This window comes from Peromyscus californicus, unplaced genomic scaffold (genome assembly GCF_007827085.1).
Source record: "Peromyscus californicus insignis strain IS unplaced genomic scaffold, ASM782708v3 Scaffold_4__1_contigs__length_199733344, whole genome shotgun sequence".
NCBI lineage: Eukaryota > Metazoa > Chordata > Mammalia > Rodentia > Cricetidae > Peromyscus > Peromyscus californicus.
The window spans coordinates 22,052,463-22,077,422 of NW_026294562.1; the positions used below are offsets into that span (position 1 = coordinate 22,052,463).

At 46.3% G+C, this 24,960-nt stretch overlaps 1 protein-coding gene across 1 annotated transcript in view; it reads left to right on the forward strand.

Annotated features, from left to right (window-relative positions):
• Sorbs1 (sorbin and SH3 domain containing 1) overlaps nucleotides 1–24,960 on the forward strand; it is a 258,428-nt gene that overhangs the window by 135,694 nt on the left and 97,774 nt on the right. Inside the window, exons 7-11 of the mRNA XM_052761714.1 lie at nucleotides 2,675–2,701; nucleotides 2,823–2,935; nucleotides 12,623–12,764; nucleotides 21,002–21,174; nucleotides 22,946–23,009. Coding sequence (XP_052617674.1) covers nucleotides 2,675–2,701; nucleotides 2,823–2,935; nucleotides 12,623–12,764; nucleotides 21,002–21,174; nucleotides 22,946–23,009 — 519 coding nt within the window. The remainder of the gene's footprint in view (nucleotides 1–2,674; nucleotides 2,702–2,822; nucleotides 2,936–12,622; nucleotides 12,765–21,001; nucleotides 21,175–22,945; nucleotides 23,010–24,960) is intronic.

A 24,960-nucleotide genomic window follows, 5' to 3' on the forward strand; every position in this document is an offset into this window, starting at 1 on the left:
TACCCACTCAACGTTGTGCTTTTAAAAAAAAAAAAAAAAAAACCAAAACAACCCTCATCTGGTCGCTTGTGCTGCTTAAATAGTTTTGGGTATGGGGCCTGCCATGGACTGTGGTGGTCAGCCTCGCAAAGGTCACACCCTCAAAGAAAGCTAACTAGCTCCTCAGCTACCCCTCTCCTACTCGGAACTCAAATTTTCTCTGGCTTTAGCTTACTGCAAGTCTTCTGAATGCTATTAGAATTGCTGTGAGTTCATACATGCATTTACCCTGTTAGTCGGGAAAACAGTTTTGTTGTGACCATCCACTACCTCTGGCTCTTACGGTCTTTCTGCTTCTTCTTATGAGATAATCCCTGAGCCTTGAGGGGTGTCTCAAAATAAGGTATTTTTTTTTTTTTAAAATAAATAAACCAGGAGAAAGCCGAAGAAAATGTGAGTCAAAAACAAATAACTAGGAAGGACAGGCTGAAGAGCACAGTCTTCTTGGGTCCACAGAGACCAGAAAATTCTTTTACCAGAAAATTCTTTTCTCCTACAGAAACCTTGGAGCTACGACTAAGGACACAAAACATATGGGAGCATCGCAATAGTTCCACGTAGTGGTGGTAAATGCTGAGGTGGGGGAGAGAAGATGCAGGAATGTAAAGAGAGAAAGTCTGGCTCCTTTTTTTTTTTTTTTTTTTTTTTTTTTTTTTTTTTTTTTTGGTTTTTCGAGACAGGGTTTCTCTGTGTAGTTTTGCGCCCTTCCTGGAACTCGCTTTGTAGACTAGGCTGGCCTCGAACTCACGGAGATCCCACCTGCCTCTGCCTCCCGAGTGCTGGGATTAAAGGCGTGCGCCACCACCGCCCGGCAAAATAAGGTATTTTTGAGTGTGCCTTTTACTAGTTGTCAGTTAGAGTTAGGTTGTTAACTGCCAGCATCAGCATCGCTGGGAACTGTTAGAAATGCAAACTCTTAAGCCCCCATCTCTCTTACTGGATCATAAATACTGGAGTAAGTCTCATCAATCTGAGTTTACCGACACTTCTCCCTGATTGATGCAGGTAGAACATGCTATTCTGGGAGGTAGGCCACCTGCCTTGCCTTTTGCTCTGACACCTACTGGCCTCCAGCTTCTCCCAGGCTACTGGTATAGTTGGCAGTGTGGGTGGTGGCTGGGGTACTGTACTGCCTTTCCCTTCCTGTGTGAGGCTTTCTGATCTGGGCAAAGCATTTGGCCTCTCTGTTTTCTCATCCATGAAGTACAGTAAGCATTTAATTAAATTAAATACTAAATAGGTGTAAAGTGTAACCATGTCTGGCACCTGAAAGGTGCTGAATAAATGTTTGCACATCTCAACTTGTCGTCTGGAAAGTCTACTCATGGTCTTAGAGACACGCACTGAAGTGGGGACTTGGACTCTAAGGACAATGAGTCCCCTGATTGTCTCTACAGGAGTGAGGATACAAGGCTTCTCAGGAAACTGAGGGACAGGACGTTAAAGGAGTGTAGGAGTGGGGTGGCCACACTGGCCATGAGCGAAATCCAGCTTGTTGGCCAAGAGTGGCTTTTATATTTTAAATGGTGGATAGAAAAATGCAAAGAAGAGTGATATTATATACCACGTGAAAGCCTTTAAAATTCAAAATTTGATGTTCATAAATAAGAGTGTTGGGAAGCACAGCTCATTCATTTATGGACTATCTGTGGCTGTTCCTTGATGTGGGTACACAGTCACAGAGTCACTGGGTCTTATTTGAAGTGCTTGAGATCAGAAGTATTTCAGATCTTTTTCCCTTAGATTTTAGAGTGTTTGCATTATAAATAATGGAATACGTTATAGAAGGAACCCAAGCCTAAACATGAGATTCATTTGTGTTTCACACAACTTCATACATGTAGCCTATTATACTTTTAGCACACCTGCATTTGGACTCTGATCTGTCATGTGAAATCAAATCAGGTGTGGAATTTTCTTCTAAAAATTTTTTATTAGATTTATTTATTTGTGTATGCTCCCTAATACCTCCACCCCACCTTTTGGCGGAGGCCAGAAGAGGGCTTCAGATCCCTTGGAGCTGGAGTTGCAGGCATTCGTGGGATTCCTGGCTTGCTATGTGGGTACTGGGATCTGAACTCTGCTCCTCATGATTATGTAGCAAAGCCCTCTTAACTGCTGAGCCATCTCTCCAGCACATATTGTACATGCTTTTGTGCCTTGTTTAATGGGATGGAGACAGGGATCAACAAACAAACAAACAGACCCCCTAAAACAAAACCATGCTATTGAGGCTTCGGTCATGTTCTACTGCTGGGGTCCATTAATTAACCCAGCCTGCTAAGGTGCAGTCATGCTGAGCCTACAGCCAGCTTTGGGAAGGGGAATGAGACTGAGAAGGACTGGGCAGCAGAGAGTTCTGTTGCCTTTCAGTCTGTAAAGTAAGAATGTCAAGGAACAATTGTTTCTTCATCCCTGTGAATGTAGCCTTGTGTTCTCAAAGGTCAGCGCCTGTGAACACATCATGGTTTCAAGTGGGTTCCTATGGTAATGGGGCCGTTGTGACTGAGGGTGTTTTGTGTCAGACAAGGGCTGCTGATTTTCATCGCTCAGTGTGTCTCATGCTTGCTTCCCGCAAACTTAACCGTTTCTGTTTTTTCCCTTTTTCTTTTCATCCTTCTTGCTCCTCGCACAGGCCTGGAGCCAGAGGACTCTTCAGCAGGTATGGCTTTTCTTGCATTCTTATCTGCTATGCCTTGAGGCACCAGGGATCCTTGAATGAGAGGAAAGCCAGCAGGTGTTACCTGTGACTGATGGGGATTTGTTTTTGGTTTTTGTCTCAGATGAGTGGAGACTTTCTTCCAGTGCCGATGCCAATGGTAATGCCCAGCCCTCCCCACTTGCTGCCAAGGGCTATAGAAGTGTGCATCCCAGCCTTTCTGCTGACAAGCCCCAGGTAGGTGTGTGCCCACAGATGGGGTGGGAACTTGTTAGTGGTGCCTGTTCTCAAGTTGAGCAGCCCAAACTCGTGACTTCCTGCTAGCCCAGCTGGACTGTGGAGTGGGAGTCCAGTCTTTGGTCATCCCTGAAATAGCTTTCTTAGGAGGAGAGTTGGGTTCAAAGGGAGCAGGAATATGGGATGAGTTTGGTCTTTGTGGATGTTAGAAATAGGCCTGCTGTTTTCTAGGCTTAATATGTAAAAGAAAGAATTCATTTAGCCTTGGACAGGTAGGAGAACGTCTGAGCTTATTTTTAAGGAATTCTTCAGAGCATAATCAGAGGAGTGCCTCTGGTGTTTACTCCATTAACTTCTAAAGCTGAGACTTTGAACACTGTCATCACAGATGAACATCAGATATTTGTGACCAGACCATAAACCCAGTAGCCCAAAGTCCTGAAGACAGAAATCACAATGGCAGCACAGGCTGGCTTCACAGTCCAGCTCTGCTCTGCAGTAGAAAATCCCTCATCTACAGCCATACCACTCTGGACCCACACAATCTCATGTGATCTTGGAAGCTAAGCAGGGTTAGGCATGGCTAATACTTGCATGGGAGCCCTCTACAGCTATTACAGTTTGGAGTAGGGATGACTTTGCTTTGGTTGTTGCTGCTGGGTGGTTTTCTATCCTTTCTCCCTTCTCCTCTCTATACTTTGCTATTTTTTTTTTTTTTTTTTTTTGGTTTTTCGAGACAGGGTTTCTCTGTGTAGCTTTGCGCCTTTCCTGGGACTCACTTGTTAGCCCAGGCTGGCCTCGAACTCACAGAGATCCGCCTGCCTCTGCCTCCCGAGTGCTGGGATTAAAGGCGTGCGCCACCACCACCCGGCTACTTTGCTATTTTGTTAAAAGGAATAGATCCTAACATTCCAGTGGTATGTGAAGGATGTTGTATAAGGAGGAGCCACTTACATGGAATGGAGCCATCTTCCTTATAGGAGGTGCTGCTGTTCAGAAGATCCCTGGGTGGTACAAGCCCTGGTGCTTCCTCCTGGTGTTCCTAGAACATACAGGGAAGTCAGATGGCATCTTCCCTCTGTGCAGAACTGTCTCCCTGGTCTGCAGTTTGTCCCTCATCTGTCTTGTTGGTGAGCTGCACCATAAAGCCTTTCTGCCTCCTGCCCTGACTTAGCTCTCCACTTTCAGCCTTGTACACCTAGGCCGTGGTCGGAGCCAGGAGCTATGGATATGCCTGGCCTCCCAGAGGTCAGTTGTCTGTGAAATGACTTGCCAGAATTTTCCCATTTCTGAAAGCGTTCTGAGTATGTAATGTGCCGTCTGTGGCAGCAGCACTTCCTTCGCAGCTGGCTCAAGGGTGGATACTATTGCTCTGCCTGGATGAGAACACGATCAGGATCAAGTCGAAGAAGACGTTGACGTACACTCTCTTTCACCGTCAGTGACTTAGCCAGCAGACTAACCCTCCGATGCCTCATGGTTTTGTGAACACACACAAAAAAGCATGGTCCAGTGTAGGGTTGTATTTCAGGGGTGAAAAACTTGCCTAGTATGTACAAGGCCCAGGACTCACTTTCCATGTAACTAAATAAATATCACATGGGAGATAAAGATGAGTCCTTTGAAAATACATGTATTTAACACAACTTTATTAGGCGCTTGTGTTCAGACCGGTGTGCTGAACATTACCCTCCAGGAGTTCATAAGGGAAACAGTATAATAAGGTTGAGTATCCTGTGATATCTCTGTGAGCACATGTTTTGATCTGTTTGTTACTCACCTTCACATTTCCTGGGCTGTCTTCAGGAAGAATGGCACATAGCTGATGCAGGAATTTTATTCTGCACAGTCAATGTAAGATTTGTCATTTGAATGTCAAGAACTTTATGTCCTGTATTACTTTGCAGATTTATTTTCTGAAAGTAAACACGACTTCTTAGCTATGTAGTGCTTGCTATAATTACACATGGGCTTCAATAAAGGCAAGGCAGGCTGGGCGACTTCTTGGCTTTGTTCCAGCCCCATGGAATTTATGGATTTGTTGGCAGAACATCTCCCCTTAAGGACTGAGTTGGGATACAGGACGTGGATGGGCTAGGTGGGAATCCTATGTCCTGCCCACCTGGGCTTGCTCCCTCTGTTCCCAGGGCCAGGGAACCACAGTTCTCTTTTTGTGATGTCATCAGCAGCATGGTAGTCCCAGTAGAGATGAGGCTTGGCAGTTTCTGGAAACTGTATAAACCAAATAGCCTTCCTGTCCCATAGACCTGCCTTCTAAGATAAGTAGAATTTCATTAGTGGTCAGTGGGCAGGTTAGGCTGCAGTACTTAGAATGAAGCAAAAAGCTGCTCCTTTGTATACTTGCTCAGACTAACTCCCTCCTTCTTTAGAGTTCAAAGAAGCACAGGGACAGGAAGTCCTTTGACTCTGTGTGCATTGTGGACACCCTGGGGAAGTGTCCTCTCTCTAAGGTCACAACTCTAGGAGGGCTTGTGCCTGATGTCATGCAGTACCATACATGGCCATGGCTGAATTAAGTTTAAAACTCATAGAAACAGATTTCTATCTTTGGACAAAAGAAATACCATGCACGATACGACAGTGCAAAGTCAGAGTAAATGTGAGCCCAGATCAGAGTGATTTTCTGCTTGCTTCTCGTCAGCCCTGTCCTCACTTGACAGTCCCAGTGGTGGGAGCTAGTTCAGTCGCTGTTCTGGAGAGTGTAAGCTAGACTGCAAAGTGTTCCAGCACTCAGTCTGAGTTCATCAAACCGAATAGCTAATGTGACAGTTTTTGCTTTTGTTCTACACCAGAGGGCCTCTTTGTTGTGGATTTGGAGCTGGTATAAATGGCCACGCTCCATTGGCACTGTTGTGAGTGCACTGGGACAAGGCACGGATCTGCTTAACTGAGAATACCCAAATAGTTGCCTCTCCACCCAGACTGTCTGTCCTATCAAACTTGTGTTTAAGGTGTAGGCTGTATATTATGTCTGAATGATAGTCCAATCCAGAGTCATAAAGACTGTTTTCATTTTCTCACCTAATCCCCTTTTTAATGTTTTCCCCCTTTCCCACATATCTTCTACAAAATATAAAATAAAATGAGAATTGGCCTCAATATAGTCAGTGTGTGTGTCACATGCATGTGCACATACAGATGTGCTCATCTGTGTGTACACACACAAAGACAAAAGAAGGATGTTAGGTTGTCTGTCTTTCTCCCTTGAGACAGGGCTTTTCACTGAATCACAAGCTTGCCATTTTAACCAGGCCAGCCGGCCAGTGAGCTCTGGGATCCACCTGTCTCTGCCACCACATGGTTAGGGTTACAGGAATGTGCAGGCATGCCAAGCTCTTTATTTTGGTCCTGGGGATTCGAACTCAGGTTGTCGTGCTTGCACAGCAAGTGAGCTTACTCATGGAGCCATCTTCCCGGCCCCTTCCTAGTTTTTGACACATCTGCCATATAGTCACCAACTTCTAGTCTTTTACATGTGTGCAATTAGAGGAGGGTTCTGATTTTGTTCTCATGCTGAAATCTGAGGATCGGGGCCAGTGAGCAAAGTCTCGGGACACTGGGAGTCTAGTTCCCAGGTGAGCCACAGGTTGGCTGAGGAGGATCAGGCTGGAGGACCACCCTTCCTCCTGTCCCTCTGCCCACTGAGACCCATGGGAGAAAGCTGTTGAGTGGAGAGGGGGGAGGTATGAATTTTAACTGTAATTCTGAGCCTGTTACCAGAGCTTTGTTCTCACACTGTGGCTAAAGTTGATCACCCAAGCATAGAAATGATTTCCTGTGCATGGTGGTGGACTGGCTGAATAAACTAGACTCAGCCCAACCCCATAGGCTAATGACATGTCGAATAGCTCAGGCTTTTGACCCTGTGCCTCCAGAAGTAGGAGACCATATGCTTTTGATCTCTTGACTGTCTCCCATGCCCTTTTACTACAGTTCTGGGGATTTAACTCAGAGCCTTATATGTGCTGGGCAAACCGAGCTACCTTCTCAGCTACGTTTTCAGTGATTAATTTTATCAAATTATTTCTTCTGAGAAAAGAGCACATATGGACTCATTCTTAAATGTCCTCCTCCCATTAGTGAACTTTGTGTGCTTGTCGAATTGAGAGAGCTGAGGGCTGGAGAGATGGCTCAGAGGTTAAGAGCACGGGCTGCTCTTCCAGAGGTCCTGAGTTCAATTCCCAGCAACCACAGCCATCTATAATGAGATCTGGTGCCCTTTTCTGGTGTGCAGGCAGGCAGGCAGGCAAAACACTGCTTCCATAATAAATAAATAAATCTTAGGGAAAAAAAAAAAAGAATTGAGAGAGCTGAACCGGGGGCTCACGGAAGACCTCTGCCTCCTGTGAGCACACATCCAGGAGGGCTTTCCATTTCTCCTTTTTCTACAGGGAAAGCATTAAAGTAACTCAGACAAGTCTAATGAATTTTAAAACTAAAGGCTTCACTAAGAGTCTTGAGAAGAGGGTTGGGAAGGAAGGAGGACTCAACTCTGGGGCTTCATCCCCTGGCAGAGGGGCCCTTGAGTCAGGGTATCAATAAAGATGCAGCCAGACAAACAGTGGTGTTGGAGCTGGCTGGGCCTCCCTGGCTTGGGAGTCAGGCCAGCCCTGCAGGTAAGTGTGAGTCAGCCCTCCGAGCTGCCGGGACAGCCGACAGCTGTGGGCACCAGCAGGATTGGCTTCAAAGTCTCAAGAGTTGTTTTGTCTTTCATCATGCCGTGCCGCTGTTTCTAATGATCCTTCTCTCCATCTCCCCTCCTCTTTTCCTCTGTTCTGATGTCATGTCTTGAAACCACTACTAAAGGCTCTGTCTCCCCCACGCCTTCCTTTCCCTCAGAAGGACCGCTTTGCATGGCAGCTCCCCGCTGTCCACAGCACCTACAAGGACTCCCTCTACATGAGCTCACCAAAGCCTTACATCCTGCCCAGCACCCCCATCCAGCAGAACCCCTCACTGCCTCCACCCATCTCTGTTCCCCTGGCAGCTAGACTGGCTCCCAAAGGTGCAGCGTGTCCTGGTTCATTGCTTTTGGGGTCCATGGTCCTCGATGCTTCCTCCCGACCCCAGCAACACTATGCAGCCTCCAGATTAGTGTACAGTAAGAATGTGAGCTCTAACCCACGTCATGAGGCCACAGGGAATAAAAAGATCAGCAGCTTATATGTCCCGTGTTTATCCAATAACATTTGCTGGGCAACATTGGAAAACTACCCTCCTGTTGCACGTGACTCAGCCAAAGACACTCCCTGGGAGGCTGCAGGCACCCAGGCACCAGCTCCCAGCCTTGTCCCTGGCACAACCACAACCAGCACAGGAAAACCACCCCCTGCTCCTCCTCCTGACCCTCCCAAGCTATTCTTTGACCACCGCAAAGATGCTGGTAACCTTGGTGAGAATCCCACACTGGGGACATGGGCCTTGTTCCCAGATGCAGTGAGGCCTCCTGTGCTAGGCCCCCCGGTTACCTCTGATCCCGAAAACCAGAAGAACAAAGAAACTTACCTTTTGCAGCCGTGTTGTCCAGCCAAGGCAAGAAACCAGGAATGTTTGTGTGTCTTCTACGCTGTCTCTTTCAAAACCAGCTCAAGTGGCTCACTTGTTCTCTCTGGGCTTCCCTACCGTCCCTCTCCTCGTTCGTGTGCAGTGCTTGAATCCTGCATTCTTCTCTCTAAACCTCCCAGCATAGCCTCTTCTGTCTCCCTGTCTCTTGTCTGTAAATGTCTCAGTATGCCAGAGCGTGGAACTAATAATGTGGTGAGATAGAGTGTTTATATCCTATGACAAGGTGCTAAAGAAGCTGTATTTACTCCCAAGTTTGCAGGCTCTGTGGCAGTTTAGTGGAGTTAGACGCTGCCTGCTTGCCTGCCTGCATATTCTGTTGTTTGCTCTCTTTCTCTCTCATAAAGTGTTAAAAGGATTCAAAAATAGATGGTGGAAAGTGAACTTGGATGGGGCTCCCTCTGTGTCATAGAGTGTCAGGAGGCCAGCTGGCTAGCACTGGCTAGCACTGACTGTCTCATGTACTCTGAGGAAAGGGCACTGATTAAATATTTCTCAAAGTGCATCACTGCATGTCCATGAGCAACTGTTTAAATGTGGAATTCCTGCGTCTCTGCAGTCCCCTTTGCGTAACGACCCCTTATTTCCCACAGGATGCCACCTCCTCCAGCCCAGCCCTGTCTGAGGTAATAGTTGTCCCTCTCTACCTGGTTAATACTGACAGAGGGCAAGAAGGCACTGCCAGAACTCCAGCATCTCTGGGGCCACTTGGCTGCGTCCACACTACCCCGGCGACCACCCCTGCTGCCTCACCTCTGACCTTCCCGACACTAGATGATTTCATTCCCCCTCATCTGCAGAGGCGGCCCCACCACAGCCAGCCAGCCAGTGCTTGTGGCTCCCTCCCCCCTGCTAGCCAGAGGCCACCACCCTCACCACCACCTCCGCTGGTCCCTCCCATACCGGAGGACCTCCACAGAGGCTTGGAGCCTGACCTCCCGGGAGCTGTCTCAAGTACCGTAAGCTTGCTGGACCCCCTTCCCCACAGCTTCCTGAATGTCTGCTCCCGGCAGTAAAACCCTCCCTTTTTCACTGAAGTACTAAGTTCTGAGGAGGCCTGGGCTACTGTGCTTGTGCGATGGCTGGACCTGTGTTTGCTGTCCCGAGTGCATGCCTCCCATGTGCATCCTGTGGGCCACCTGTGGCTGCTCTTGACTCCCAAGGACCTTCTCTTCTCTGCTTTATTGCAAATGCACGTCTTCCTGCTGGAACTTTGTCTTCCCTTTGAGAAGCACCCGTGGCCTGTCCCTTGCCTGGTCCTGGTCTTCATAGGCCCAGCAGATATAGCCCTGAAGGCTGAGGAAAGCTGCAGGGTCCTGTGGGAAGCCACAGGCAGGTGTGATGCTAGGGAATGAGGGAGCAGAGAGGTTGTGAGGAGAGGAAAAGTTTCACTCTTTGGCTGATTTCCTAAGTGATCTCTCTTTTTAACAGAAGTGCAGACATAGGGTGGGTGGTGGGTGGGGAGAGGTTTAATTGTGTAAATGGATCTGACAACCTGTGTGTCAAGACCTTCTCACAAGACAGATAATTGCTAGGCCCTCTGAGTAGGAGGCCACTGTGGTTTTGGTGGCAAACTTGTATATCAGTAATTGTGGGAAGTTAAAAGGTCTTGATTGTTCAGTGTGAGTCTCTTCACAGAAAACCAAGCTGCTTCTGGCACAGTATGTATCCTTCCCAGGATGAGAGAATCTGAATGAGTGTCCTCATAAGTCATAATATGAGGACATTCACAGGCTATAGACTTCACTGGGGTTGAATGGTAACAGTTCCCATGATAGAAACTCATAGTTTAGCTCAGCATAAGTGAAGTATCTGGTTACTGTTAGCTGCTTTGCTGAGGACTTTCCCTTGTGAATGAAAAAGTTAAAGTAACTGGTTAGTTAGTGATGGCTTCATCCCTGCCATGTTCTAAGCAACTAGGTTTCACAGGTACACTTGCAACAAGCCAGGGCGTCTGCTCTTAAATGATCTGGAGGAGGGATAGAGTACATCCGCTCTCAAGGCTAGAGAAGTCTGGTTTATATATCATGAATTTGATTGAGTGTGTCTGGGAAGGGGCTGGGGCCAGGACCTCTTACTTAGTTGCAAGTATCCAAGGGGTTTTGATGTTGGGGCCATAAACACCACTATCGATGTACAGTCAGCCAAGTATTTGCTGACCAAACTAAACGTTTACAAGCATCCTTTGTTGGAAGAAGTGTGCTCACGAAACTAGCTTAAATGGCTTGTTAAGGTGAATCAAGTTAGGGAACAGGAAGGAAGTTTGGCTCAGTAGGGAAACTGTAATGAGGTGTCAGGCACATGGAAGCTGGGAACTGTTATGTCATGGACTGGACCTCTTCTCAAATCACCAGATGCAGCCCAAGGTAGTTAGACCAGGACCAGGTCAGATGTAACGATGAGTTTGGCTCTTCTACTTGAGCTTTGGGGCTCGTCTCTGCTGTAGACTGATGTATTCTGCTCCTCCTTAGCTGAACCACCAGGTGAATTTGAAGGCAGTCTCTGCTTTAGGATGTACTGATATCTTGCCAGTGTGCTTCTCTGTGTGGCAAGTAGAGCAAGTCTTAGCAGAGTGCACTCAGATGTCTCTGTAAGCCATCCTAGTGTATACCCTGCTGTTGAGCATTTGTTTATCTCTGGGTTTGCGTATTGGTAACAGAGTAAGACTAAAAGCAGACTGCTTGATTCACCCTCTGGATGCCCCGTGTGTGGCATCCAGGTCATAAGTTGATTAAAAAAAAACAAACCCAAGCCTTGGAAAAAGATCTTATTCTCAAAATTGAGCTCATAAAAGTGGGTATCCAGGGAATATCGAAAAGAAAGCCCAACCAAGGCATTGGTGGCAAAGTCCCTACTGTGCATCAAGAGCTGTCCAGGGTTCTGAAACCCACACTTCTCCCTATGAGTGTGCATTCTATTGCCACAAAGCGTAGCCCACACACTCCCTTGCTGGTAGATAGCTCCTGTCACTTACATAGTATTTTTCTGAACACCTGCCATTTGCAGGGCATTGTTTTGAATGGTGTCAGAAGAGAGAAGACATGTGGTCCTTGTCTTGCAGGTAGCTGTCTCTGGGCATAATTTTTTCAAAGATAGCTACCCAAATCTTGTTCTTAAAGGCCTTTAAGAATGCCATCTTGCCAAGCATAGTGGTGCATGCCCAAAGGCAAGTGGATCTCTGAGTTTGAGGCCAGCCTGATCTACATAGGGAATTTCAAGCTAGCCTGGCCTATATAATGAGACCCTGTCTTTAACAAAAGAAAAAGAATGCCACCCTGGGGCTGAGGATATAGAGTGTTTGCCTAGCACGGGTTCAGCCCTAAGTTCAGTCCTCAGAACTGAGGCGTGAGGATTGCCATCTTTGCTTTAAGGATATAAGAGAAAAACTTTGCAGGACCTTTAAGTGTGGTGGAGGAAACAAAAGGCTGGCATTATCCCTATCATCAGATTATAAAAGTATTAGTAATTTGTTGATATTTCTGGTGGCCGTCTCAGGTTTTTAAAGTTAAGATTCTTCCATGGCTTGGTTCAAAGGACGTTTGTTGTTCTGACACTGGAGTGAAGAAACGTCCCAGCAGAGCAGGATCCTGCTCAGATCTCAGAAGCCAAAGCTGCTGAATTTGCTCAGTGATTGTGCAGTTCAGAGTACCTTTCCTGAGAACCACTACAATCGGGTTCCTCTTTGTTCTTATCTCAGTAATTTGTCTGATACCTCTCTGTAGGGTGCCTAAACTTCCTGACTTTTCCCACTTAACCAGCTCTCATTCTTGGATCGCATTTGGAATTGCATGAGTTTTGCATGTTATTCTGTTTTGGTTTGAATTTGCTTTTTAGTAACCAGATCGATACACAACTATTACTAGGTGAAAATAATGGATGATACTGAGACTTTCAGCAACATTTGCTTACCTTCCTTCCCTTCCCCCTTACTAATACCAACAAGGAGAATAAATTTCCAGATAAAACTTCTAACTGGAATCGACTCATTGGCTACATTATTGTTAATAATTAACATCTTTGTAGAGATTTCCATTCCTTCTTCTTACAGAGTCTTAATTCTAGATATCTTGTGTTCACACTTCTTTCTAATGTTTTGTTTTTCAGGGCAGTCCTTTACTAAATGAAGTTTCTTCTTCCCATATTGAAACTGATTCCCAAGCCTTCCTTCCAACAAGCAAACCATCATCTGCCTACCCCTCCACCACAATCGTCAACCCCACCATTGTGCTCCTACAGCACAATCGAGGTAAGGCAGCCTCATGCAGGGAGCTGCAGTCAGCAGCGCTCCCCAACCCTGCCCCAGGCCATCAGCCCCAGCTTCCTTGTAGGACCCACAAGATCGATCAATCTTAGCAGGGAGACAGAGGCCCCTGATCTGGAATGATATCAGGTGTCTATAAAGCTGGGCTAGTTCAGGGTCATGGCTAGACCTTGGTCTTTTGTGTTTATCTGCAGACAGTTAATGTACAAAAATGAGAGTTTGTGTCTCTTGGTTCTTCATCGTATGATTTGTAATGGTGTTGTGCCTCAAACATGTGGCTATAACATGTTCTTTTAAGTGCTGTCATAAATGACTGACGTGTTCAAAGTAGTAAGTTTCTAGAAAGTGCAGTTTTGAATACCAAATTTCCAAAAAGGAAACACTGAATAGGTGATTGTCTATGATGTAAAGCATGTTTTTGTGGCTTTGTAACAGAGGGTTCTGGATCGTCTCCTAGTTATTGGCTAGTCCTCTTCTCACAGCAGATTCTGTGGTAAATGGCTGTTCAGTGGCATCCTCTGTGATGGAGACTCATATGTCTGTTTGCACTGATTCCATTCACATGGCCCAGATAGCTCTGCTTAGGGATTCTGATTGGTTCCTATCGTTTCTCTGGCTGTTCCATTTGGTCCTGCTGCAGCTCTGAAGGGGCCTCAGGGCAGATAAAACCCAAGAGCTTTGAAGTAGTCATTATATAGTTTTACCTTTCTGCTTTAAAATTCAGGCAATGGTTCTAAATCCCAACTTTTCCATTTTGGAGTTGCATAGAGGCCTAAACTTTGTGTTTATAAAAGTCCTTTTGCAGCATGAAACGGGACATTTTCAGGCCGTCTCCCTGGAGAGGGCTCTTCTGCACTGCACTCAGGGAATAGTGTAGGGCTGGGGACTGTCTGCAGCAAAGCTTGGTTCCACACCCTCTTTCCTTGTCACCTTCATCACCCACTTCATCGTCTCCTCCCCTTCCTGCCCCTCCCTTAGAGACGATGGGGCTAAAATCTAATTTCCATTGCTTTTCATACTGAAGCGAGCGTTCTCTTTCCTACTTCTAACTGGAAAAGTCGATGCATAAAACATTTTCTCTCGCTTAAAATATGTTCACTCAAATCTTAAATGGTTGCTCTGGTGGTGTCAGTTTTTTTTTTTTTTTTTCCCTTCACTGTGTGGCCCCAGTGTTCTTCCAGAGAACAGAAGGGTCCCGCGTCTGAGCGTCCATTCTCCCTCTAGCCTTGCCTCCCTCCCTGGCAGCGGCTCTCTTTGCCAGTGTCTGTCATGCAGAACAAAGGAAAATGCAGAAAAAAGCAAAAGCTTCTCTGTGGACTTCTTCATGACTCATTATTCTAAAAAGCAAGTTGGTTCCCAGAAAGGAAGACAGTTTCTTAAAAAACGGGATTTATTCCCAAGGCAACTTGGTGTTTGGGAAATGCCAAGCTTAATGTCAGCTGCTTTTGCCAGGTCCCTCTGACAACACCTACAGGGACGTTTTCAGGCACCAAAAATGCCTCAGTCCCCTCTTTGTTTCTTTCTTGAATAAGTGAAATTTTCTTATTCATCAAAAAGGACTTTTGGTTCTTGCTTTTCCCCTGACCAAGTCCTTCTTTGGGGCTCAAATATTAGAATTGTCCTTCAGAAAAGCATGTGAGTAATGATGCTACAGGGGGATTATATATATATATAAAATTAACTAGTGGTTTCCCATAAAGAGAGAAACCATGGGTTCATCCCAGGTGGGGCAGAAAAGGTGGGGGAGAGTGAAAGAGACTGTCCATCAGTAGGGTTCGGAGCAAATATTTTTGGTACTGCTTTGGAATGTAGCCAGCCTGGCATCTTTGCTTCTTCTCGCAGAACAGTTCCTTAACTATTACAAAATTTCCCAAGGGGTGATAACTTTACTCTAGATCTGAAATTCTAGTTTGGTCATCCTTAAAAAATGTTTCATTTTTTTTTTTCCTGTCTAGACTGTCACAGGGCACAGTTTGGAAATGATCCTCTCTCCCCTAGCCAGCCTCCTGCCAGTAGGGACAAACAGGCACTGAGCCTCTGGCCTGGTTCTGGTGGTTGTGAACAGCACAGTCCCTTTTCCACTCTTTCTTGAGTTTTCATGCCAGTGTGTTCAGGGCATCACTTACCCTCAGTTAGGGATTCAGGGATTTGACTCAGGAAACCGGAAGGACTGAAAGAGGTATATGGTCCCCTGCTCAGGACCTTTCTGCCTCTACTGTGTGTTGGATCATAAAAGTCTAGTTAACTTGCAATTCAGATTCAGGAGCTCTGGGGATGGGCTAGGAGAATAAGGTTGCAGAGTTTCAGAAAGTTTGCCAGGCAGGCCGTTGTGGTTTGCTATGGACCACCCTGGAAAGCAAGACCTTCATGGTTCCCAGACAGGTCTGTGGACAGGAACAGTCAGAGGATCACTCCAGTGCTGGTGACTGAAATATTGGTACCATTGTCTGTGTGATATCCTATGAAAGCACAGCCATTTCATACCTTCAAAGTAGGAGCAACGAGGTTTTCTCAATTGCTTACATTTACTTCTGCTGGAAAAGGAAGACCCTGCTGGCACCTTGCAGAATTGAATGTGGCACTCATAAATCCCTTTAGATACCGTAGCACTGTGACATCACAGATGAGCAAACTGAGGCCAAGAGGTTACTTGATTGGTCAGTGTCATATGGCAAGTTGCCCACTTAGCCGAGCTTGGAACTGAACTAGGCCTCTAGTGCAGCTGGTGTGAGTCCCATGCACAAAGCTTATATCCTGGACAGATGCCCTATCAGCTGGCCTTGAGCTCCCACACTGCTCTGTTTACTTCTTCCACACACCAGTTCTAGCAAAAGGATAGGAATGTGGCCATGGGGGACAGTGACAGTGAGCATGGGCCAGCATGGTCTATTTTTATCTCTCTGCTTGATATTTGGCAACTGTGGAAGGTAAAGGTTACTTTTGTGCTTATCAAATAGTGAGTGTACACAGGATGCTGCCAACAAGACCTTGGCCTCCCCTCCACATGATTACCTAGGAAGGTGAGCAACTGCGTTAAGGACAATAGGGACGAGGTCATGAGGGTTAGAAAGAACTGGAGACTGTAAGATGGAGATTTTGGTTCTAGAACCAGATGGTTTTCAGTGTTATCTTGAGTAATCTAAGCCCCTTATCCCTTAGCTAATGCTGATTATTTTTAGAATTTCTCTATTACCCGGGAGTGGGCAGATGTTCGGTGGCTAAGCTACAGTGCTAAGGGTGTTCATTGAGGAAAATAGCTGTACCTAACAGCCAAAGCTGTTGCTAAGACTTCAAGTGCTAGATGAGAAAGCTCTTACAACAGGGCTGTTGTTTGGTAAGCTCAGGAGATAGCAGTTGTCAATTTTGATTCTTAATATATCTACCAAAATATACCGAGTCTGGGATTTTAAGAGGTCTATGTGAACCCAGAGGGGTTGGAAGGGCCATGAGTGATGAGATCACCTTGAGACAAGAGGGAATCTCCTAGAACACTTTGGTGGATCCAAGTACTGGTGCAGATCTGTAGGTCGGGGAGCTGGGGGACCTCTCATTCCCATTTTGGGGATAATAGGAGCTGCATCATGACCACTGCCTCAGCTGGGCTGTGTGTTTTAACACCCAAGCCCAGAAATCAGCAAGGACCAGAGTATGAGGTCCTAATTAGTTATGCTGGGACTTCTGTGTCTTACCAGGTGCTGTATAAATATCACTTACATTGTGTTCTTTTCTTTCATCACAGAACAGCAAAAACGGCTCAGTAGTCTTTCAGGTAGGTGAGCCATCTGTTTATTTACCTGCTAACTTCAGATCCTCTTTGAGCAATCAGCACAGTCTTCTGAATTTCCCTGTGTGTTGATTGATGGGCCACAGGGATGATGCAAACAGGAACGGTTTTTATAGCCTGGAGCAGACAGACCCATGAACCACAGTAGTAAAACGTGCCTTGTGGAACTGTGATATGCACCCAGGTAGCCAGACCAGACTGTCTGTGCACAGACCAATGGAAGGTCTCCAAAGAGCACTGTGTTGCTCTGTCTCTCTCTGATGCAATGAATCGGGGTTGGAAAATGTGGGAAGTGCTTCCCTTTTTGGATGAACAACAACAACAACAACAACAACAAAACAGACTGTCAGTAGATGGATGACCCTGAGTGACATGTCTAAGTGAGCACCCCCAGACCCACACAGTGCATGAAGCTGCCACTTGAACTCGAGTTGGTTTCAGTATCTCCTGGAAAGCTTGTTGAGACTCACTTCAAGAGGGTCAGATTTAATGGACAAGGGTGACACTTTGGATCCCAAACAGCTGATGCTTCCTTCCTTGCTGACCACACCCTTAGGTAGAGAGTAACCACCAAGGTCCCAGATGGTGCAATGACCACAAATATAATCAGTTGTCAGGGCTCACTCCTAAGAGGGTATGCAGGATGAGACAGTGCTGGACTAGGGAGGGCTGAGATTCTGGGCAAACCCAGGGATGGAGGTATTCAATCATTCCCTGCTGCTTCTAACCCTGGTTTTCACACTCCAGTTCTCTTCAGTGAAGGAAGAAAGTGGCCACGCCTCCCAGATTGTTGTGAAGCTCATGGGACACTCTGCTGATGGGCAGCTATGCTCCAAGCTTTGTGCGAAATGCTTAGTAGACATGAAACCCTCTTGTCTGCAGTGCTCGCACTGACTCTGGTCTGTGACTGAGTTCTACTCTTGTGCCTGGTGTAGAGTCAGGCTCTGAGGCTGCAGAAGGGAGCTGTGCTGCCCATCAGCAGCTAATAGTGCAGTATGATGGCTCGCTACTGTTCTTTGCTTGTGGACTCCTGGGGAGGAGCAAACAAAGGCAGTTGATTTAGTCTCCAGACAAAGCCAGTGTGTACACAGGGCACATGGAGCAAAGGCTCCTGAGCTCTAGCGTTAAGAACCTCTGATCCAGTGAGTAACCAAAGCCACCAGATTTTGAGCAGCTGCTACATGGTTTCTGCATGACTTTAGCATACCGCTGCTCTTGTGATTTGGGCAGAGCCTGAGTGGGGAGGACATGAGGTTCTCACACCCTCTCAACTTTATCAGGACTTGGCTACAGGACCAGAACAGGCTGTGGTTAATCTCAAGGTGCCCTTCACAGCCCTTCCTTGAACCACCAGGTTCCAGCACACTTCATTCCACTAGCCAGTGATATGCTTCCCCCAACCAGGCTTCAGCCTCACAACCTCCCAATGGTAAATCTTGAATTCATGGATGGATTAAACCGTTGACAGGACAGAGTCCTCACAATTTAATCATCTTTGAAAATGCCTTCATTGGCATATCCAGAGATTACTTCACTAATATCTTGGATGTTTGTTACTCTGGTCAACTTGACAGTCAAGAAGAATCATTGTGGGGAGTTATTTGGGGATGGAGCCTGCATGCTGTTTGGCCTTGTGTGGTTTGTGGTCCCCTTAATTAAAGACTTCGGGGACTGACACAGGGTGCAGAGAGGCCACTGTCCTTCCCCCAGAGAAATATAAGTTTTGCTTTAGACTGTCACAAAGCTTTGGATATACAGAAAATCTGTTCCATCTCCTCCCGAAAGAGACCCCATTTGAGGTTGTGATTATCATTTGTTTACTGATTCAAATTTTTTTTTATTTTATGTGTATGAGTGTTTGCATGCATGAATGTATGAGTACCATGTGTGTGCCTAGGGCCCATGGAGTCTAAAAGAGGTCAATGAATCTCTTGGAACTGGAGTTAAAAGTGGTTGTGAGCTGCCATGTGGATGCTAGGAAACAAACCTGGGTTCTCTGCAAGACCAGCATGTGCTCTTAACCACTGAACCATCTCTCTATCCCCTAACTCAAGACTTTTTGAAGCACACTGTAAAACCAGAAAGAAACACTAAGAATATGATGCAAAGAATCAGAAGGTGTACTGTGAATTCAGAGGGTTGCCTTGACTTGTGTGGAACAGTTAAGTGTCACGTTAGGGTTTTACCATACCAAGTAACATTTTTTCTTTGGGGTCTGAGCCTTCCGTGTACCAGAATCCCATGACCTTAAGCTTCTAAAGTTTAAACAAAAAGGAAGGGGGTGGGGCACGCTGATTTTTTAGATCAAAGTGACTGGAAAAATCCATGGACTGGGTTGAAATGGCTAAAACCACTTATCCTAATCATTTTTTATAAGATTTACTTGGCATCTCATAGTGTTACATATCAAGCAAGGTGGAGTTCGGAATCAGCTCAGTGACCCCTTTTTTATTTCACTTAAAGAGGCCTTTCCAGGTGTGGGGAGAGTGTTCAGAGACCCAAGTCAAGGGTACACTGGGAACTCAAGAGTCCTCTTGCATTCCGAGTTTCCTGAAAGATCTTTGGCCTTGCATGGGAATTTCCTGAGAAATTTCAGAAATCCTAGGAAGACAGTCTGGCCTAGCACCCGTGGAGGTTTGTGGTGATGATATGGGAATCGGGTTTTCTGAAGCCCTCTTTAGGTTGACAAGGCTGTTTAGAGATCATTCTACCCTGATAGATGGAGCAAGGCTTTAAGAAGCTTGTCTGAAGTCAGGGCAGAGTGACTCTGTTGGGTGGGCTGAGTGTTAGAAAGCACTGTTCCCAACCCCTCAGCCACTTCTTCATACACAGGCACCTCTGACTTTGTCACAGCTTTGCACGGAAACCCAGATCCCACCTTCCTACCAGAGTATGTTTGTTCCCAAACAGCACTTTGCACTTCTCCTCAGTCGGGGCGTACTTACTAATGGATGGAGGGTTGGGGGAAAGGCATGCTTTAGTCTTCACTGATCAGATTGCAGGCTTGCTTGGCTTAAGCCCTTTTGCCTTCCATCTGTTACCATGTGACACACTCCTTCCTCTGTGTTGAGCTCATCCCTACTTCTTTTCCACGCGTGTGTCCCTTTCTCTGCAATCTGGTACCTGCTCCTGCTGCCCCTCCTGAAAGTGCTCTCTCAGAGCTTCTGCCCCTTTCCTCTTGCTCCGATGACTCCCACATAGGCTTGGGGGTTCTTGGCTTCTCTACCTGCTTCTTTGGTATTTTTCCGTGTGTGACTTCATCCCTGGACTCTGCTCTCACTTCCTCCTACCATAGAGATCTGCCATCATTCTTGTGCTAGTGGCTGTAAAACTTCATCCTGCCAAGGCATGTCACCCGGGTCCTGCAGTATCTCCTGGACGCCTGCAAGACTTTTTTTTTTAAACCATAGAGTCTTCTTGTCTTATTGGAGAGTTTAGTGCAATGCCAAATGCCAGGCGCCTAATTAAGTCAGAGTAGGTCAAGGTGGCACACAGTCAGTGATGCTGTTCCTTCTGCCAGGAACACCCTCCACTTTCTTTTCATCTGGTTGGCTCCTCTTAGACGAGTTGGCTCTGAAACTAAATTCTGCAACTAAGCTGGGTGCTGACTCCTCTGTCGGCCCTCACTGCTCTGCATTCTCGTTGCTGGCCCACTAGAGTCTAAGCCGCCTGAAGACTAAGAATCTGAGAGGTTCACTGTCATGTCCACGTGCAGAATACTAGGCATAGCACCTGCAGGTGCTTAGGGAACATCTCTTCAGTAACTGAATGGTCTGGCTTGGAAAAATGGTAACTAGTGCCCGTGTTATCTGTAGACCATACCTGGTTTGTTTGTTGGCTCTCTGTAAGTTCCAGGCGTGAACCAGGTTAAATAAACTGTCACGAGTACCCAGCAATGTCTGGCTTTCTGAGCACTTTGTCTTACAGCATCTTTGTGAACTGGCCAATGGAAATGTCATTCTCATGTTTCTTGAATGAGAAAACTAAGGCATGGGAAAGTTAAGTGAGGAGGTTTAAGTGCCTCCCCAAACCAGAAAGGAATTTTCCAGTAGTGTTTTACTATCTCCTTAAGGTTTTACCTGCTCCCTTACCTTCCCAGATATCTTCAGAACAATTTCATACCCCTGCAGGCTTCTCTTAAAGAACCAGATAACAAATATTTGATGCTTTGCAGGCCATGTGATCACAGCTTACTTAGCTTAGCCACAGTAACACAAAAGCATTCATAAATAATGTGTGGACAAACCATCATGGCTGTGTTCCAGTGAAATTGTACTTACAAAAGCAGGTGGCCGGCAGTGGGCTGGACTTCACTGACCCCTGACCTACGCGGGGCTTGTTCCAATTGGAAGTTAGCAAATGTCCCTTTCCCCTAGCTGGATTGTGGGAGAGGTTTTTTGCTCTGGAGTTGAAGCTTGTGATTGCTTTTCACTTCTAGATCCTGCCTCAGAGAGAAGAGTGGGTGAGCAGGACTCAGTGCCAACCCCGGCAGAACTCCCCTCGCCTAGCAGGGCTGCTGAGAGGAGAGCTAAAGATGACAGCAGGCGGGTGGTGAAGAGTGCACAGGACCTCAGCAATGTGTCTATGGATGAAGTGGGCATCCCACTCCGGGTACGGATGTGGACCTTCGGGTCCTCTTTGGGCTCCAGCTTCAACAAGGGCTGGCAAGAGTGTGGCCCTGAGTGTCTGTGAACACTCAGGAGGGTCACAGGGGCTTGGAGGGGAGGGTTTTTCTCTTTGACACCAGCACAGACCACACCCCAATGAGCAAATCCGGACTTCTCCAAAGTAGGTGTAGGATATTAGTAAGTCTCCAGAGAAAAGGAACACCCGGGTGGAGCAAAGTGGAGGAACTTTCCTGCAGCAGAGCAGCTGATGGGCTTGGGCTGCACCTGCTCCACAGGCAAGGCTGTCACCGCTGTGGAACCCCATCAGCCGTTCCTGTTCCAGAGTTAGGGGTGTCCCCAGCAAAGTGAGGCTGTGTATCTTGAGCAGTGGAAGCAATTATCATTCTCATAGATTGCTGCATCAGTCAGCTTAGCTGTGCCGTTAAAAACACTCGGCACAGGCTGCTTATGAAGTAAGGAGAGACTTACTTGGGCTCATGATTATGGAGGTTTGAGTCCAAAATTGAGCCACCTGCTCCCTAGGGGCCTCTGGCAAGGATAGCACATCATGGCAAGAGTGTGTATCAAAGCTAGTGGCCATACAGTATGCTGGGGAGCAGCGAGAATGGCTGGGTGGCATCCCAAATCTTTGTGGAGAAGTCAGTCATCCCCAGGGGTCTAAGGACCTCTCACTAGACCTTACCCCTAAAATTCCACAGCACCTCCCAGTGCTGCCACCCTGGGAGACACGCCATTGACTACAGAGGACACACAACCAAACACAGCATCAAAAAGGCATTGACTGTGTGGGATCGCATCACCCTCCCAAGATCTCGCAATGTGTGGGTGGCAGAGTGTCTGCATCTATGGCATTAGTTGTCCTGTTGGACACCTCTCTGCCTTGGACAATGCATTTTGACTTTTTTAATTTAATTCCCTCATCTGTAAAATGGGAGTGATACTATCTTATCTAGCCACCTTATTTTATTTTCATCTTTGAAAAAAGGCCTAGGTCCAGGTGAGCATGAAAACCCTAGAATTGGGTGCCATGTGGGTTCCATTTTAATGTATGTGTTCTAAACGTGGCTTTGTGCAGTGTGACTTATATGTATTTGTACAGAATAATCCAGAAGAGACAGAGATAGACTGTGGTAAGCAAGGATTTATTGCCTTGTGATTCTGGGAGGGCTTAACTCCAGTTTCTTGAAGTCTATGTGTGAAGAGAGATTGTCTCTAAAAATGAAATTTTAAGATTGAGACAGGGCTAGGGAGATGGTTCGGTGGTTAAGAGCACTTTCTGCTCTTATAGAAGACTCAGCATGTACATGGCTGGGTCTGATGCCCTCTGCTGGTCTCCACCGACACTGTGTGCACTGGTACACATAAATTAATGCAGGCAAAGCATTCATATACATAAATTAAAAATAAGTACATCTTTTTAAAAGAAAGAAAGCACAGGCATATTTCAAATCTGCCTTTGTCTATTACATCCTTAGGCAAAATCTCATTTTTCAAAATCATATTTCTTATATGAAATATAAAGATATATTTCTGAATCACTTATTATGGCTCTGCTTTCTCAAAAGTTTTGCTTTTAAAAAAAGTTCTTAATACTGTAGCTAGAGATGCATGTGGTAGAGCACTTGCCTATCATGTGCAAGGCCCTGGGATCTGTTCTAGTACCTCCCCGTTTGATTTTGATTTTGTGATCATAGATCCTCTGAAATGTGCTCGATTTTCCATTGTTTTTACCCTTTGCTTATGTTTTTCTCCAGAATACCGAGAGATCGAAAGACTGGTACAAAACCATGTTTAAACAGATCCACAAGCTGAACAGAGGTACCAATTTTCATTTGTAGAAGCTGTGTGATGCTGTGGGAATGTATTGCTCTTGGTGGTGGGCCTGTTCTCAGTTCATTTTGACTCTGGGAGCTGGACTCCTGCTATTGGATTACAGTAGGTACTGGCCTGCCTGATTCCAGCCAGGTGCACTCAGAGCACAGGGAGAGGGCTGTACCTGTGCCTGCCTCAGCTTTGGAACTTGAGGTCAGCTTGCAAGTCCTCCCTCCCGGCTGTCGTGCAGTGCAGGAGGCTGAGCCTAGCACCCCGCCCATGCTCCCACACCTATCTGCCTGGGGAACCGACAGCTCCATCTCCCACCTGCTTCCAGCTTTAGGTATACCTTGTGTCAGCCCATGACTGCTTTGTGAGAAGATGGACTTGAGCAAAGCCCTGAACTGGGAGTTAAGAAAACTGTTCTTCCCTGGAGCCAGCCTCCGGGCACTTAGGTGCTCTTAGGTGGATCTTGTATCTTGCTGTGTCTGTCCCGCTTCCAGTCCTCTGAAAGGATGTTGTGGACGTTCAAATGGGAACACACTTGGCCCTGTGAAGTGCCATGCATTGTGCATTTCTGAGGCTTTGCTAGTGTGCGAAGTGAGCTTCCCCTGCTGGGAACCAGAGCTTGGCAGGTAGAGAATCAGTTGCGAGCTGACACACTAGAGCTGCTCGATTTGAAAGAGGTGCTTCCAGATCAAGAGCCCCCCGGGCTTTCAGTGGGTGAGCTAGCATGATGGCAGAACCCTAGGCTAGTGCTTTGGCAGATCACAACCCTACCAGCTCAGCCCCCATTGCTGCCTGTGCTGCCAGTCAGCCGACAGGCAGGGATGTCACTGCACTGTGGGAAGAGGGCCACTCTTCCTGAGAGCAGAACATCCTGTCTTTCTTGGTGCCCAAATCCAGTCTGGCTGCCTGCCGTGAAATACGCTAAAGAATTAGTGTTCTGGTCAGTGTTCCCAGCTAAGTCACAAATTTCCAATCTCTCTGTCGAGCTGTATATGTTAAACATCACTGTGAATTAGCTTCTGCTGGCTCCAGAACGATCTACACTATTCCTAAATATTGAGTGTTTAGCCTCTCTGAGTCAGGAGTAAATAGCTAAGGCCAAGTGGATAAACTCCATCGTGGTGGTGCTAAAGACTGGGTCTCCATGGTAAAGTCACTGCCCATTTCTTCCAGCCATCTGTGACTCCCCCACCTTCAGACCTTGTTTTGGAAGGCTAAATGCATGCATGTGCACAGAATGTGTGACTCTGCTCCAAGGCACCAATGGTCTTCTTGTGCTCTAGTTATTAACTCAACTAAATTACAAAACTGCCTGCCCTGGTGGAGGCAGAGGCACCTGAAAAACAAGACTCATTTGTTTGCCTTGATTCTAATATGCACAAAACAGCCTTTGATTTGAAAAAAAAATCAGTTTAGGATGGTGTTTGCGTTTGTCATATTTCATATCTCTGACCTAAAAAAATGTGAAGTTTGAAACTTTGTGTTAAGTGCATTTTGTCCATTGGAGCCAGTTCTTACATAATTCTTTTTGAGGTGTTTTAATTCAGGCGAAAAGACTGGATTTTAAATTTCTTTCATATCATGAGTGAAGCTTTTGTGCCCCAGAATTCAAGGAGTGTAAATTGTGTGTGGATTCCTACTTGTTCACTCTCTCCGTTTGTATCTTCCTCTGTTCTCTCTCTGAAACCTGCTCCCACTGCCCAGACACTCCTGAAGAAAACCCTTATTTCCCTACGTACAAATTCCCTGAACCTCCTGAAATCCTGCAGAATTCTGAAGGTACCATAAGTTTAGACAGTGCATCTGTTGTCATAGCTTCAAATTAGTCCTTAGAGTTCCATTATAGGTGTACAATTTGGCTTTTAGATTTTGTTTTTAATAGTCATTTTCAGCCCGTGAGCATTTTATTTCACTCATTTGCATGGTGTGCTCTATTAAAATAACTAAG